This window comes from Lemur catta, chromosome 18, assembly GCF_020740605.2.
Source record: "Lemur catta isolate mLemCat1 chromosome 18, mLemCat1.pri, whole genome shotgun sequence".
Lineage (NCBI taxonomy): Eukaryota > Metazoa > Chordata > Mammalia > Primates > Lemuridae > Lemur > Lemur catta.
In genome coordinates this window covers 22,205,039-22,223,199 of record NC_059145.1, presented here as the reverse complement: position 1 = coordinate 22,223,199, position 18,161 = coordinate 22,205,039, and the positions used below count along the sequence as shown (strand labels likewise).

Here is an 18,161-nt window from a genome sequence, read left to right as displayed (position 1 = left end):
TTAACTACCATCCTGAATTTTGTTCTAATCACTTCTTTGCTTTTCACTATGGTTTTAGCACCTGTGAATACATCTCTAAATGTACTTTGAACTTTAAATAAATGGGATCATATGGCAGTATTCTGTCTGATGTGTCTTTTTTCACTCAACATTTGTTTTGATTTTATCTGTGTAGAGGCATACAGTTGTAGTTCACTAATGTTCCCTGTTGTGTAGAGGTCCATTGTGTCAATATTATTCCTCCATTTATTGATCTGTTCCCTGTTAATCTTTAATCCCTTGGCACATTGACCCAAATACTATAGCATATGTGATAGACTCAAATACATCCATGTATTGTGTCCCACAGACTTAAACGCTGTTTTATAAGCACATTGACAGGTTTGGTGAATATTTTAATGCTTACAGTGAGTTGGAACGACAGTCGTCCCTAGGTATCCTTGGGGCGTTGGTTCTAGGACCCTCTTGGATACCAAAATCTGCAGATGCTCAAGTCCCTGCTATAAAATGGCATAGTATTTGTATATAAACTATGCACATCCTCCTGTATTCCTTAAATCATCTCCACATTAGTTATAATATCTAATTCAATGGAAATGCTATGCAAATAGTTGTTATACTATATTGTTTTTTATTTGTGTTATTTTTTACTGTTGTATTGTTTTTCATTTGTTTTTGTTTTTTTCTGAATATTTTCAATCCGTGGTTGGCAAGATCCATGGATGTGGGACCCGTGGATGTGAAGGGCCGACTGTGCTTTGCCTTCTGTATGGGAGAGGTGCTCACTCTTCAGTTGAGTTGCTCACCCTGGGCACTGTTGACATTTGGGGCCAGATATTCTTTCTTGGGGGGGCTCTACTATGCACTGTAGGATGTTTAGCAGCAGCCCTGTTTTCTACGTACTAGATGCCAATAGCACCCAGTTCCCCATTTGTAAAAACCAAAAGTGTCTCCAGACATTGTCAAATGTCCCCCGGGGCAAAACTGACCCTTGTTGAGCATCACTCCTTTAAAGTATTGGGATTCAGTGGGAAGACATTGCGTTACCACGACTGGCTGGAGAGAATCATGGCTCTCACCTTCCTCTTAGTATTTACCTGCTGCCCTATCCCAGCCCCAGGTCAGCGACTGTGAACAGTGGTATTTTCTGTTGTCTTTTGGTAGCAGCCCTCTCCTGTTGCAAGCACGTTGGCAGTTTTACCCCATGCTGGGGCCCATTTCTATGTTCTCATGGACTGCAGGTCTACATTCTGCCTGCTTGTGGCTCTCTTTGCCCTCGCCTGGAAGTAGTCTTTATTTTGTAGGTTTGATGAGACAATCATGCTCACTGCATTTATAAATTGCTTCCATTTCCCCCAAACAGAAAAAAAAAAAAGGAAAACCACATTTTTTTGACCTTGTCAGTATTAAAAGCTATATAATAAGAAATACATGTTAATAAATCAGCTAAATACAAATAAGTTGTAAGATATTACATATTTGAAATATATACTATTGATACTTCGATATTAATTCAGGCTTAAGAGTTACAGAAAATATGCAGAATGCTAAAATGATGGGACCTTTTGACCTCTAAAATGAAAATCTAAAACATTTAAATTAAAATATATTGAGTTAATACACAGGTCTCCCATAGCTTTGTGTATGGATTTTTTTTTTTAAGCACAACGTAAAACCGGTGCGTGAATCCCAAGCACTATAAAGTTGGCTCCATCTAGTGTATGAAAGTATTATATAGCTAAGGGGGAAAAAAAAATTCGTACTAGGAATCTCTTTCGGTACTTTGTTATGGCATTAGAAAAAAACCAAACCCAAACAAAAGTGGACGTGTAAGCTAAATTTGTGCTCTAGGAGACAACAGCCAGCAGCACCCTTCCCAGCATCAGAGGAGGTCTTTGTATATTGAAGCATCAACTCAAGCATGCCTGACATTTTGTTCTAACAGCCTTGCCGTTTTTTTCTGGACACAGGGCTTGTTTACAGGTGGTATCAACAAAATGTGGCGTGTCACTTCCATTGTGATATTCTCAGTCCTACTTGGCTGGCTCCCCACTTTTCCTGTATGGAATCATATCTGAGAGTCATGCTCATTTTCCACAGTTAGTGAGAGATTAGGGCTAGGTTCACTCACTATGATTTCAGAACCGTACGTGGTTTTCTTTATCAGACTGAAATTCTTCAGAGCTGTTAGCTTCTCACTACAATAATAGAGTAGGCCACTATTTCTGGGCTGTGTTTAATCTTGTTTCCGCCGAAGGATTCTGGCACATTCTTTATTTCTGTCCATCAGTGTTGCCTAAATTTTAGCTATTTTCATTCTAACTTCACTACTTTTGCCCCCAGATGCTACATGGGGCTTAAAATTTTATTTTATTATTTTTTCTTTCTTTTTTTTTTAATCAAACAGAGATATCAGTGGCTAAAATTTTAAACATATATCTTAAAGAAAATGTTATAATACGTGGAAGCCACAAGTGGACGTACATGTCAAATGAATATAATGAAACTGGAAGAAAATTGTTAAGAATCTTGCTAGGTCTATTGTTTGGAATGGCCCTAGTCTGAGGTCTGAGCTTTATTATTAACAAAGGGCAAGTGTTGAGAGATTGAAGACATATTAGCATCAAACAGAGACTTTTCTCTGAGATGAAAGAAATTTGAAAGGGCCTTTCTCACTGTGTGATTCCATGGTTATTTAATGTGGAGTCTAGATGTCTTGATTTGAGATCATCTTGCATCCCACACTTTGGGAAACTTTGCTCAAGATTTACCGTGTTTGCCAAAGGATGTCTATCATTCACCCGCAAATTTCCAAAGACCTTGTTGCCCCTAGAAAGCCTGTTTGAATGATTCTTTCCTTTTTTGGGAACATCCTCACTTTTTCTCCCATTAACAAGTATAAATTGTGCTGATATATTGGGTTACTTTTTTTTTTCTTCCTTGTAATTTCACATTTTCTTTAATCTCTTTTCCAACCAGATTAAGTTCTTTGAGGACAAACGTTTTTTCATTTTTGTGTTTCTAGTAAATGCCATTAATTTAACTCATGCTTGGTCTAAATATTCAGGGAAGGCTGCTTCCCCCTCTGTTTGTTTTTTTAAGTCAGATCATGGTCAGAGGTGGCCAGAAAAAGCTCCATGATCAATCAGTTAATGATTTAACCCATTGAGGAATAGTTACTGAGTGCCTTCTCTGCATCTGAAATTGTACATGGTGATGGAGGGAGGTAGTGAACTCAACAGACATGGTTCATGCCTCTGTGGAATTCAGAATCTAGTGTGGGGTGCGGGGCACAGACAAGTGAAGAGGCAACTCCAGCACAAGGTTCTAATTTTAGAATCATTAACAGTTTGCTTTGGTGATCATTGGGTAGCTTACGTAAACTTGGAGCAGACAGCCATAGCGAGGAGAGCGTGGGCCCTGGAGTTTCAAACCCCAGATCTGTGCTCATTAATGTCTCAACCTTGGCAGGTTACTCACCTTGCTGCCTGTCCGTCAATTTCTTTATTGAAATGAAAAGATTTATTTGATAATACTCATGAGGGTGTGATATGCAAATAAGAGGTACAGTTGTCAGTGTGACAATATGCTGAAGAATTCTCCATGTCTCTTCTCTCCTCCCTCCTCTTTCATTAAATGAGGCAGAGACATGATCTCATTTGTTTTCTCAAATTTTCAAATTTCCTGCACTGCACGCTAGGGAATGGAAATGTATTGATCCCTGATCCACTGTTAGAAACCAAACATCCTTGTTAATGGGAATATCATTGTGGATAGCCATGAATGATTGCAAATCCACGGGCTTTTTAAGTTGTCTATGTAAAGTAATAAATGATTTGAACATTGAGAGTTAGCCCAAAACATTTCTTTCTTAAGAATTGTGATAGATCTCTGGATGTATTTCAAGCCTATTGAACAGTGCTTGGGACATAGTAGTGGTTCAGTGAATATTTATTGACTGAATGAGTGAGTTTTAATGAGAATATTTTGATTCTTCTCTCTTTTTATGATTTGGTTCACATCCTTTAAAAATGAACCAATATTGTTTGATATTAGGAGCCAGATAAGCTTGAATTGGAGGCTTACTATTCTCTGTATTATCAGCCTTGCCTATAATATCTGGCAGGTAATTAATACTTAGTAAATGTTTAAGGGAGAATTAAGTAGCTTTGCTAGGCATTATTTATTTTTTTTTGAGGACATTGAATTTATTTTTTTAAGTTAAAATTTAAGTTTTCTTTATGGCAACATTACTTGAAATTACATAGACTATTAATTTAAAGTACTGGTTATCTTAACATTTTAATATCAACATAAATATACACGTCTATTATAGGAAAGACTCCCTAGAGTGTGAATTAGATACAGAAAGCTAATGTGTATTGAGTTTATTATGATTGATTGGGGTTTATTATGATTAATCAACAGACAGGAAGGATTTTTGTGCAAATATTATTTTTCTCATTTTAAATCTTGTTTGCTCAGCATAACTGAAACAGGATGTCATTAGTGTGAGAGTATTTGAGATGCTTTGAAAGTTTGGGAAATTTGACAATTAACACAAATTTAACATAATCTATTGGGCACAAAGAGGGTGGATTTCTTATAGTTTTGCTCATTTAAATACATGGTTTCCTGCTTGACTCCTGGTTATGTTTACATAGTAAAAATACAAATTAAAGTCGTAATTAACACCCTGAATCAGAGCAGAAGGTTCCCTGGGTTCGAATTTGATTTGTAGCTAAGACAACCATTGAAAAGTCATAGTTAGTTGTCTACTATCAGAAGTTACAGATAACCATCAACATTTAGTACTTAGTTATTCATTATGAATATATTATTCACAAGTTTATCTGGACCTTTCCCGAACTTACGTGTATTTTGAATCTGTACACTCTCTTCAGATACCAAGTTTTAAAAATATCTCAACCATTGTCTCCAATTAATAACTTTTATTTGCCCTAGAACTGGAAGTTCTTTAAGGCTCTAAGGGCTGATTTTTCATTACCTAACAGTATTCTGAAATAGAACTGGTTGTTCTTGCATAACATTGATTGAGTGCTATTTTTCACACACCATGCTAAGTACTTTTCATACCTCACCTCATTTAATCATCACATTAATCTATGAAATAGGTGATATTAATACCCCCATTTTATAGATGCAGATCTTGATACTCAGAAGTTAAATGACTTAGCCAGGGTAAAGCTAGGATATGAACAGAGTGGGGTATGTTGGGGTGTGTGTGTGTGTGTGTGTGTGTGTGTGTGTGTGTGCGCGCGCGCGCGCGTATCTACATTCAATCACCACAGTATGCTGTCTCCAGTTGGAAAAATGGTGCTAAGTTTATATCTGTAGGAGTGACATATCAGTTATTCGTGCATTTATAAAATAGTGGACCTTTTATAGGTTTGTTGCCCACAGGTTGAAACCATTGTCCTGGATCCTTACTGCATCTTGTACAAACTGGATTTTTTGTACTTCAGTGACTTCCATACCACCTTCTACAATAGCATCATTGTCTATAAGAAATAGTCTCTCTCTACCTTCAGCTCACTCTTTGGAGGAGTACACATATTTAATTTATATGAATAGACTAAAAAATCTAGCTGATGAATATCTCTTTCTTCATCTCAGTCCTTTTTTCTAGCTCCTCCTTGGACCATAAAGGATTTAGGTGGTTCTTTGAACTGCTAATGTCCTGATATCTCATTCTGAGATGGTAGCAAGGGAAGGTTGGATCCATCTTCCACAGCAGCTACACCTTAGCTAAGGTGTTCTATGGAGGTCACTTCTAAAAGCTGTATTTTATGTTGCTTTAAAATATTGTAATATCTTAACTCTTGCTTGGAAGAAGAAAGAAATTGATATAGATGAAGATGATGGTGATATACTCTTTTGTTTCTGTTGGCAACACCCTTAAAAGACAGGCAGAGACATCCATATTCTTATTTGCTCTTCAATCTTTCATTATTAAAAAAAAGTTACTAATGTTGGAATCCTGGGTTTCGGCACCAAAGATGTCAGGGTGGGAGTCTGCCCTTGGTTCTTGGTGTGCTCTTGGCCGAAGAATGACCAGACACCAAGTGTCAAATCCAGACTATTATCCCGGTCCTCTGACTCCTTGCTTGGAAAAATCACCAGCAAGCCCAATATGACAGAGTAACCTTAGGCAGGGAGCAGTTTCACAAGAGCAGCTCTTTATTGTAGCATAAAATGGGTCTGTCTCATCGAGTGGAGAAAGACAGACCAACTCACTAATTGACTGACCCACTCACTTCTTTACTTCTCAGATTGTTTCCTTTTATTAGCCCAGTCTGGAGGAGGGATTTTGGGAGGTGTAGGATGTTATCAAATGATGGACAGGTATCCTCAAAATTCCATCTACCTATAAGAGCCCCCTCTAAGAAAGCTCATTTGGGGGGGTGATGAACTGCAATGCAGATTCAAGCTAATGGCATATTAATTACTCTTAGGTTACTCTAGGTCACGTTCTAAATCTTATTATGCCTGGGCTGGGGAATTCCTAGGTTGATAAAGCATGCCCTCCTTCCCCAGGTGTAGCAGTTTCTTGGGATAGGATTAGAGTGGGACACCACCAAAATGGAGTGTCTACCCTTATCCTTCTTCCCAGGTGGAGCAACTGCTGGAAACAGCACCAAAACAAGGAACCCTTGTCCGGAGAAGAGCCAGAGATCCTATCTACCTAACACTAACAGTGAAAGAGATGTCCATATTTTTCTTTTCAAATGAGTTCAAAGTTAACCACTAAACACCATGATTTTCAAGTCTCAAAGTGGAAGATTTTATTTACTGTAAAGTCCTATTGTGAATAACTTTGCCCTCCCCCTGCCAATTCTGATGACAGCCTTATCTTTCCCTGTTTATTTACCTTGATATGAAAGAAAATTGCAATTTTATTACATTTCTCATTTGAAGAGATTATGAAATCAGCATAATTTCATCAGTGTTTCTCTCTCCAACTTTGTGCTGTCTCACCTACTTGCCTTGTATTGTAGATTGTAGCCTGCTTATTACAACAAATACTGGTTGCCATTTATAGATAACATAGAAAGGCGTTTGAATCACCTTTTAATGCAGGAACAAGTATTTCTCTTGAAATGAACCCTAAGACTGAGAATATCAGAGAATTTAAGGTAAGGGATTAATATGTTGCATTGATTATTAAGTGAAAGAGCCCTGCTAATATTTTATATATTTTTCCTTCATTAATTACTTAAATATTCACTTGAGACAGAATTTGAGATGCTTCTTTGTGGATGACATTTTTATTCTCAGGATAGATTTTTCTAAACAACTTAAAAAAAAACATTTTTCTCTCTGGATTTCTTCAATAATGTTGGGATACGTCCAGATCAAGTTTTCTGTATTTTCTTTTTAACCTTGAAGGGCTTCTTTGGGTGTATTTTGAAGGTACAATGAGCTGTCTTTGAGAGGATGCTGTAATATCACTACTACAGGGAGATCTGTTTTTGGTAGGAGGAAAAAATAGAAACAGGATGAAAGAGATAAAAGTGATTGAATGGTACTGAATAGTTATTTCTGCAGATAGGTAGTCATTAAAAATTTTCTTCAGTCATGCTGTGATGGTCTCAAATTAGAATTACAGGACCAGTTCCTTGTAACTTTGTACCCCACTACTCTATCCATGAAAGGGAGTTGTGTTCAGCCACTAAAAACTTATAAATAGAGTATACAGTTGTGTGTCTAATTTATGCCTGTTGACTTCCTTTCTAATTCCATTTCATACTCAGATTATACTTCATAGATCCTTCTGTGCCTGATCTTTTTTCATTTTGTCACTCATTTATCCACTCTTCTTTCCCTCTGTCCACCCACCGTTCAGCAAATATTTGAGTGCTTACTGTATACCGCTGAGAATAAAATAAGTACCACAGACCTGTCCTTCAAGAAGAAAGGACAAATAAATAAACAAATAAAATGATTACAAGTTGGATTAAGTGCTATAAAAGAAAGAAACAGACACTTGCTGAAAGAACAGAAAACAAATGTGAGTGTTTCTGCTTTAGGAAGGATGGTCTGGGAAGACCTGTCTGAGCAGGAAAGGTAAGACCTGCAAGACTTCCTCTACCAGAGGAGGGGAGCCAGCCCAGGGAAAAAGGGCCTTGTGACCTCCCACACACTCTTAGCATAGGGGTGGGTGTCTCTTGGGTTTCTCCGGTGTGAGCCCCTGGGGAGTATTTTGAAGGTACTCGCCTTTTGTCTTCTCCACAGCACTGAGAACACTCCCTCTCACAGGCATGCTGGGCAGCTTAATAAATGTTTGGGTTAAAGGACCTTTTGGTGGCATCTCACTTTTCCCAGATCGTGAGGATGATGGCATGTGGGGAGAAGAGATGTGTGTTACTCTTGAGCGTACTTTTTGAGTTTCATTTCTACGTTCATGAAACTCTTTAATTACCCCACCATAAGCCTTTCATGGAACGTTCAAAGCATGTCTAGAGTAATTCCAAGTAGGTATTACACTTTAAAGAATTAAAACGTACGAGTAACTTTTTAATTCAACAAATAAAAGCAGCTTTCCTTCTTGAGTATTTTCTTGCCACTCCTAAAGAGAGAATTTACATAGACAATATTATATATAATTATGTATGTATATTATAATACGTTATGTTATGTATTAGTCGTTTCCAGACCTGATTTCATTTTAGAATCTTAAGAGAATCTTTTCTAAAAGCAACGGAATTCAAAACCATACCCCTACAGAGTCTCATTCAGTCATCTGTTTGGGGAAAGATCCTTAACATTTATGCTTTTAAAATCCTCTGTATTTATTTTAAGGGGGTAGGCTAGGGAAAAGGTGCCCCGGGTGCTTCTGATAGGAATGCAGGTTTGAGAACCATTGGCTGGGATCATAATGAAACATTTCAAGACTAGGTAGATGCTTCCTAAATTGTATGTACTTGATGGGTGAGTATAGTGCCTGGCATATAGTAAACTCTCAAATGTTAACTATTGTGAGGCTGGTGAGTAGAAGAGTTTCCTGAAAGAACAATGATTGTCAAAAGCAAAAATGTAAGAAAATGATACACTTCGGGGGAGCGATAAAACACTCAATGCCCAAATAAAATAAGAATTCTGAGCTGTGATAAAACAGTAGCTTTACTTTTCTTCAGCTAAGTTTTGGATAGGATAATGAGTAAAATCTCTTAATCTCTTCTCTAACCTGTTCAAAATAGTGATTGAATTTTTCCTTCTAAAAAGATTCCAAAGGCCAATTAGCTTCCAAAGTAAAAGTTGGCTGTCACTTGGATGGTTGATTGTTTTAAATTCCAGTTTAGTTAAGGTTCAGCTTTTAAAGGGGCATTAAGAATTCTGATGACTATAGTCGATTTGGTGCAATTTAGGGCAAGGAGTAGTAATTGCAGTTTGTAAAGCAATGGAGGACAGGTAATGTTTTTATAATGTTTTTATTCTGTGTTCTGTGCTTTATTTTTTTAATATTATTCCCCCTCCCACTGCCACTTCTTAGTTTGTGTTTAAATTTAGGATTTTTAAAAAAATTATTTTTAATTACTATGGATTATAATAGTTGTACATATTTATAGGGTACACGTGATATTTTGATATAAGCATACAATGTGTAATGATCAAATCCAGGATAATTGGGATGTCCATCACCTGAAGCATTTTCTGTTTCTTTGTGTTTGTGTGTGTATTTATGTGCATATAATACATATGTATGCAGACTTAGGATACACATCTGGATAGTACAGATGTACACGAGAGAGTTGCTTATACATTATAAATTGATTCATTTTAAAGATATTTATTGAATATCAAACCATAGACTGTTTATTCTACTGGGTTCTGGGATATAATGGCAAACCAAACAGACGTGGTTCTTGACCCCCAGAAGACATTTGTTGAATGTTTTGGGTGATGACTTGAAGGGTAGTATTTTTGTACTGGAGAAATGCATGTAAGATTTCATGAATTTTGTAGATGGTGGCATGTGATCACATTTAAGTCAAGCTTTAGTCCATTTGCTGGTGGACATTTCATTGCTGTGTCCAAGAAGTTTCCCTCAGAACTCTAGTGTAAGCTAGATCTTTCTAAAGTACCATTAGCAAATTGAACATATGTCCCTTAAAGGTAATTTTATTTAAACACTTATGTAAATGGTCAATAGAAATCTTTCTTGGAGTGGTGGATTGTCCAGGATAAGTCAGATCATGTTATTGGCTGAACATAGCAGGGGAACATTTGGCACCACATTGTGTCCCCTTCGGGAATGGCTGGAATTGATACCATTGGTTTCATGGTCAACATTTGAGAACCCATGGAGGGTGCAGATTTTCCCTTTGTGTGAGCATGTAATAAATCAGGATTTCAGTTCTAAAATTTACCCAGTACCTTGTAGCTTAATTCAGCTTAAGATAGTACCCAAGGCGGGAGAGAGTCTGGCTTGATCTTTTAGTTACTTTATTTAAAAAAAAATTTTTCTTTTTTTAAAGATGGGTCTTGCTATGTTGCCCAGGCTGAACTCAAACTCCTGGGCTCACATAATCCTCCTACTTCAACCGCCTGAGTAGCTGAGACTACAGGTGCACTCCACCCTGACTGGCTTGCTTCTTTAAAAAATAATCTCTTAAAGGTCTTGATATGGTAATTGCCTATCCTCTCTTTCTTCCTTGATCTTTCACTTTTTCAATTTTTTTTGTTGTTTTTTCACTCTGTACCATTTTCCTTTGTTCTCTCAATCAGTCAATATTAATCCAGCATAGCTATCACTAACCACAATCCCTAAGAGTCTTTATAAAATTGAGCATCTAATATGTGTCAGAGACCATGCCAAACACATGTTATCTCACTCAGTTCTAACAATGGCCTATGGGGTAGTCATTTATCATTTCTCCTTTCTTAGATGAAGAAACCGGGGCACAGAAAGTTCAGCAAATTTGCATAAGGTCAAAGAATTAGCAAGCCGTGGGATTCGAATCTGGATAAATCAACTGTAATCTGGATTCTTAATTTTTATGCCTAACTTTGCTAGAGACAGAAGAAGGGAGGTAGGGAAGGTTAGTAAGAGAAATAGTGTGGCATCTCCCAGTACCCAGAGCAGTGCCTGACATGTAGAAAGTGCTCAATGGCTGCTGTCGATGAATGCAGTTATTGCACCTGGATGTTTTTCTCTCTTATTCCTTCTATTTATTGGTCCTTAGGTTTACCAGTAATCTGCCCACTGTTCTCCACTTTGCACCTTTTCTCCTCACCCCCAGTGGTCTACCCCTCCCCCACTCTCCATGAGCTATCATCACTTCCTACCAGAACCATTGCGGTAGTTAATCTTGCCTGTCTTCCAGTTGGCTGTCAACATAGCAGCCCACAGAGACCTTTCTAAAAACTCAAATCTGAGCTCATCATTCCCCTGCGTGCAATCTCTCAGCGGTTTCTTGTTCATCTTGGAACAAAATCAGTGACCTTTCCCTGTCCTACCAGATCTTGCCTAGTCTGACCCTGGTCACTGCTTAGGTATCATGGGTACTATGATTTTTCCACACTCTACATCCTCCAACCACAGCAGGTCCTCTTGCTAACTACCCACCTCAGAGTCCTTGCATGTGTTGGTACTACTGCTTGGAAGCCTCTTCTTCCATACTCCCCTCTCCCTCACTTAAAGCTCAGCCCAGAGGTCCCTGCCAAAGGAAAGCCTTTTCTGACCCTTAAATTTTAAGTCTTTTACCTCTCTGGAGCAGTTATTACATTTATCATTATATATTTATGTGATTAATTAATATGTGTTTCCCACTAGACTGTAAACTCTAAGTGTTTCCACAGTGCCTGGGACGTAGTAGGTATTCCATGAATATTTATGGAATAAAAGCAAGAATGAATGAATAAATGAGCAAAGAAGAAACAGAGCCAGAAGTAGTTTGGCTGAGACTCCTTGCTGGATATTTCCTATTTTTAGAGGGAAGTTAGTTTGATTATGGCTTATAAAGTTTGCATTATTTTCCAACCATTTATTCTGGAGATAAACTTAGGCACAGAGAGGTGAAATAACTTGCCCAGAGTACACAGCTAGTCAGCGTCAGATGCCTTTGTTCTGACCTTCGAATCGTGTGTAGGGACACATATAGTGTTTTTGTAACTCTGCAGGGCATCTTTGGTGTGCTGTCTGTAGGAGCTGCATCGCTATTTGAAAATATTGATGTTGTCATGTCTGCATCTTAAAAGTGTGTTTTGAGAACATGTATGGCTATTTTTATTTTTTTTCTTCTTGTATATCTCTGCGTTCAGAATTGGGTTGGACGACAGCCTAAGAATACCCAGAAATGTGGCCTAAAGATTTGTGTGTTCTGGAAGATGGTGCCCACAATTTGAAGCAATTTGTGTTTTATTAATACTTGCACCAGGACCGGGCAAGGACAGCCCTCCCAATATTCTTGGAGTCTGGGGGTTAAGAAACGCTGTGTCGGATCTGTAGCCTGTCAGCAGGAGGGCATGTTCAATTATCGAGCTCCAAAAATGCCTGTGCACGGATGCAAAACAGCTAGAAGTGTGTGATGAGTTGATGCCGGAGATGTCCCAAACTGAAAAGGGACATGAACAATCCCACAACCCTCCCTCCTAGGTTGTGTGACTCCATTAAGTGTTAAAAATTCACCGGTATGTGAAATTACCTCTCTTTTCAAGTTCTCTAATAACGTGCAGTCCCTGCAAGCCTCAACCGGTACCTGAGCTGGGGAAGGCTAAATAAGCATCCTAAGGTGCTGCTGGGTTTTATTTCTGGCTGTGCCTGGGTCCTTGAGTAGCCCCCTTTGTGGTGTGAGGCAGCATTTTTTGTCCTGCAGGTACAGTAGGTACTGGATTAAACAGGTCTGCTGTTGCAGACAGACACCAGGCACTGTTCTAGCACAGAGCTGTGTTTGGATTGGAGTTTCCAGGGCCTTATCAGGAGCCACCCCTAGTGACACAGCCAGTGCCAGAACTAACTTTGACTTTCACTCTTCGCCAAGGGCTTGCAGAACACCTTAAAGGAAAAAAGATGGAGGCTCTTAGAGTTCAGATGTTCATGCCATGCTCCTTTGAAAGCTTATATCTGTAAGTGAAGTTTTATTCTGGTAATAATCCTGGGACCACTTAACAGGAGCGGTTTTTTTCTTTTTAAGGGGGAGGTTAGAGGAAGGGAATGTTTTATTGGGAGTTAAAAATACTGAAGCTGTTACTTTGTGACTGGCTTTAATCAGCTTCAGCTGTAACCTCTGATAGGTGGATATGACAAGGATTACAACTAATTTGTGGGGTGGGGGGAATGGAAATGCTAGCCCATTATCTGTGCCTTCTTGTTTAAAATGGAATGTTGGTCTTAAGTTAATAATGACCAAAAACCCTGACTGCTTAAAAAATCTGAGTGAGAACAGAGCTTGATTTATGATTGCAAGATAGACTGCAGAACAGCTTTGTTAGGAATAAAAAAGAATTTTCTTCAGGAAAATAGTGTGCTTAGTACAGTAGTAACATTTGTCAAAACTGTTCCATTGTAAACTCTTTGGATTTTTAGTTTCTACGCCCCCCTCCTTTTTTTCTGGCTGTGCAACAGTAACAATTGTGTTAATAAACACCTCATTTGCATTTTTGTATATTGATTCTTTTTTTCGTTGATGGGAAAACAAAACATCCAAACATCAGAATCATCGGCCTGGCATATATATGTAGAACAAGTTTGAAATTGGCAGTTTCAAGGAAATACTGAAATGGAGAAATAGTAAATGGATGACAGTCCCCCCCCTCCTCCCCCTTTAACATTTACTTTCACTGTTAGCTGATAAGATTTGAAAACAATACTGAAAGCTGTGTCCCTAAGTGAATAGGCATTCAAGCAAATCAACTTATGCAAAAGCCACCTCTGGAGCTTAATAATTATTTACTGAACGTTCCTGGGTCATGAGAGAGGTTCTGATTAAGGCAGAAAAGCATTATGTTCAGCAGCTTGTGAAGGTGTGTTTAAAGACGGCAAGAATAATGGAAAAATACTAGGTGTAGCAGAACTATTTTTAGAATTTGATTCTTAAAAAAATAAAGCTCCCCTAAGTTTAAGTATGGGTTCATCGTTCTCAGTAGATACATCTTTAAAAGGTGTTATAAAAGGTAGTTTTAAAAATGATTTCTAATTTCTTATGCTTCTGTGTTTGCTGTATTTAGTGTGCTTTAATAGATGCTTCAGTTTTTTTTCATTCTGTGTGTCTTTAAAACAGTTTAATTACTCATTTCTATAAAATGAGGGAGCATTTTGTGGACAAAGTATCTGTAATTTTGTATTTAAAATGTCATTATGCTAGAAATGTTGTAAATTTTGCCATATAAATCAGATAAGAGTTGGGGAGATGATGTCTGCTCTTTGTGATTCATACCCTATAAGAATGTACTGTATAACTTACTGGGTTTTTTAAATATTAATTTTAAGCTACTTAATGGATGGCATGAACGGATGAAACTTGCCATTCTGATACGGCATAAGAGCAGTAGTAATGTCAAACCTGAATTTACACCCAAATTAATTCTTAATTTTAAATTTCTTTTTTTAGTTAATTAAAATACTTATCATAGGAGCTTGCTTCCCTTATAAACTCTCAGAATGAAATTCTTGGCAAATATCTTTGACAAAGCTTGCTCACTGGGCTGTTGCCCATTAACTTCTTTGCACCTGTTTTTTTTTTTAGGAGGGCACACACTGTGAATTGTTTGTTTTGTATTTTCCTCTAGGAAAGCAAAGGAATAGGATAGCAGAAGGCAACATTCTAGAATGTTGGCTCCCTAGAAAGTAACTTGTCAGTTTTCACTAGTTTTTAGATATTAAGATGTTGAGAGGATACCATTTTAGGAATCAAAACCCAGTATAGATGAATTCATTGCCCTTTACTCATTGTCTCCATTGTTTGTGGATCATTCTAAGCATCTTACCTGTATTAACACATTTAATTCTCACAACTGCTCTGTGAGGAAGGCACACCCCCTGTTTTACAGATGAGAAAACTGAGGTTTGGGCTGGTGAAAAAATCCTGCCGAACTCAAACAGCTAAGAAATAATAGAGCTAGGATTTCAACCCAGGCATTCTGGCTCCAGGGCTTATGCTCTTATCTGTTGCATTCTCTGGATTTTCACTTAAGATACTATATGAATCTATGTTTCTTCCTCTGCTTTTTTTTTTTTTTGAATGGGTTTCTCTTATCCTTAGATTTCTGAATTACCAAACCATAAATAACTCAGTTGAGCTTTTGAGGGGCCACAGTTAGTCCCAATGCCGTGGTGTTTGTCTATCAAATGTATTTCTTTGAGTCCAATTCACTGTTAATTATAAGGCAACTGTTTAGAGCAGGAGAAAACTATATTAAAATATATTAATTGTACTATCTCTTCTAACTTGAGAAATCTTAAAATGTGGAGGGAAAGTTCCTCCTAGAATTAAAGAAATAGGGTAGATCCCTAGAGCTCAGAGTTCTTCATCCCTGGATGATTCGAGCAAATGATTTGAATAAAGATTCTCCAACACTGATGTTCTAGTATTATTTGATTCAATGAAGGTAGAGTCTTTGTTAGGAGAGAGACACCGAATTTACCCATTGAACAAACTTTTGTTTTGTTTTACTGTGTGCTTGGGAATATATGAGTGAGGAAATATGTAAATATCTCTGCCCCCATGGAGCTGATTCTGCCCCCATGGAGCTGATGTACCATGAAGGACCAGGTACATACCTGCCTCCTCTTTAAGTCTGGACCTCATCCTCATGGTCCAGAGTGGCTTCTGGAGCTCCAGCCAGTGGATGGCAGAGGATTCAAGGAAAGTTATCTTTTGAAGGAGATTTCCTGGAAGTACCACATTTCTGCTTAAATCTCATTGGCAAAACTTAGCATGTGGCCCACCTACTTCTGGAAAGCTGGGACATGTTGTGGGTGGGGAGAAAATAGGAGAATGGGTGCTAGACTGTTTAAATTGTAGTTCTTAGGCTAACACTTTGATTTTTTTCCCCCCAGAATTACTGATACTTTCTAAAATGTCACAAAACCCAGCTGTGGTATCCCAGGGTACATCCAGCTGGCTTGAGCCAGAGTGGAGACTGATTGGTCCTTTTGAATCACTGTTCAGGGTCAGTCCAGGGCTATCATGGCTTCAGGTATGGCTTGATCCAGATGCTCAAAGTCATCTAAACACTGGCTTCCTCTTTGTCCTTCTTCTTCCTCAGTTCCCTCTCCCTTCTTTACTGTTTCATCTAGTTTGGCTTTCTTCTCAGATTTATATTCTACCAGCTTTTCAAACCTTAGTATGGAGTTATTTTACTTCAGTAGTTCTAGTCAGAGGCATAGCGGTGGACAATCCTGGGGACATTCCTGAGTTAGTCCTTGTGACTAGAGGAATGGATATACTGATTGGCCAAGCCTGGGTTGTCCTTGCATGTCTGGAGGTAGTAGCAACACCATAACCTCATGAACTGAAAGTGAGGGAGGCTGGTTCTTCAAAGTTAAATCAGGGTACTTGACCAAAGAAGTGGGACAGGCTGCTGGGCAGATATAAATGCCATGTGACCCCCTTCTTTTGTTTTGATTTCAACACAATGTTGCAAACTTCGCATCTTGGCAGATATGTCCTAGACATGCAGTGATTGTTAAGTGATGGTAGTCTAAGGCTTTTGCTCTTCTACGACCTGTTACAGTGCTGCCTAGACAAGTAGATAAAGCATGGCTTGTGATTGGAATAATTATTTGAGTAGGGCTAGAAGGGCTTTCTGCCTTTAAAAAGTTGCTTCCATTTACTTTCACACTCATGTCTGAATAATGTTTTTAGATTGTCATAGTTTTGGATTTAAAAAAATGCTCTTTCTTTTAAAATACTCTTGGTGTGTGGGGCATCTTGCCATGCCATATCAATTACTTATACCTTACAGGAGATGAATTTTTCAGAGCTTTTTAACACATTGACTGCCACACTAGAAAAAAAATTTTTTTCCTTGTGGCCACGGTGTTTTATTATGAAAACTGAATAAAAACTTCAAAAACAAAACGATCCTTTCTAATTTAATGAAAACTTTGTTATTTTTTATTGTTTTCTGCAAGTGAGTTATATGCAACTTTAAAAATAGTTTTTGCGGCTCCCAAGATGAAGAGATGTATGAGTTACATATGTTTCATAAGGCCCTAGGCTCAAAACTACCGTGAGTTAAATACAACTCACATGGCAGTTAATGTGTTAAAACATGGTAGCTAGATGTGAATGGGATTCCATAGCTGGAGAGAGGAAGCAAGAATTCTAGAGTGTGGTCTAGTGGAAGGAAGCTTGATATGAAAGACAGAAAACTTGAGTGTGGGGCACTTCAACTTTATCTGCCTTATAACCTTTTGATGAACTGGCTCTTAGAAGTGATTTCCTTGAAAGGAATTCAGTGTTAAGAGTGTGCCAACCCATAGTGGCATCTGTGGAAAATGAAGCTCTGTCGTGGTCATAAAGTGAGAAAATGGCAAATTTCATATCCTTGGTTTAAAATATCTTTTATCAAGAACATGAAATTCTCCTTAGTTGGAGTATATAGAATTGGGAGACACTTTGGGAGTGGTAAAAAGAAACAAGTTAAGAAAAAAATCTGGTGATGTTTTTCACCAGGTTGCCTAAAAGAGCATTATTCTTATATTCCAGAGGTCTCTAAGCATTTTTGATCATCCCTCCTAGTTAATTTTTCTCCAGCAAACCCTTTCAAAGCAATTTTATTTATAAATAAATATGCCATTGTGCTAATATATTACATATATAATATGTACAAAAAAGAAAATAAAACTGTTGAGATAAAATTAAATATGAAAAAAGTTCCTTTTTTTCCTTCCTGTATGGTATCATCTTTGGTACCCTCTTTTGGAAAATACTGATATATTGGCAGTCTTATTAAGGTTCTCTTTGATTTCAAACTGATCAGTTATTGAGGTTAGTCTTATCTGGTACCTGCCGAAGGTTCAGCTTAAAGCATATGGAAAGTCCTGAAGAGATATGGAGAGTTTCTAATTTTTACCAACTAATTGGGGTATCAAAGTTAGAAAGTAAAGATTTTAGATTTTATCTTATATATGATTGGTGGTTCTTAATTTTTACACTATTTGTCTCCGTTTGTACAATGAAAGGTACAAAGCT

At 37.8% G+C, this 18,161-nt stretch overlaps 1 protein-coding gene across 6 annotated transcripts in view; it reads left to right on the top strand.

The window, feature by feature from the left end:
* Positions 1-18,161, top strand: part of MITF (melanocyte inducing transcription factor) — a 211,479-nt gene that overhangs the window by 103,285 nt on the left and 90,033 nt on the right. Inside the window, exon 1 of one of the 6 annotated variants that reach the window (XM_045529643.1) lies at positions 12,973-13,089. The exons of 4 other annotated variants lie outside the window; for them this stretch is intronic. In XM_045529643.1, the coding sequence (XP_045385599.1) occupies positions 13,034-13,089 (56 nt within the window). In that variant the 5' untranslated portion in view covers positions 12,973-13,033. Of the gene's footprint in view, positions 1-12,972; positions 13,090-18,161 lie in introns of those variants that run through there. One more of the 6 variants, XM_045529644.1, reaches the window with a different exon arrangement.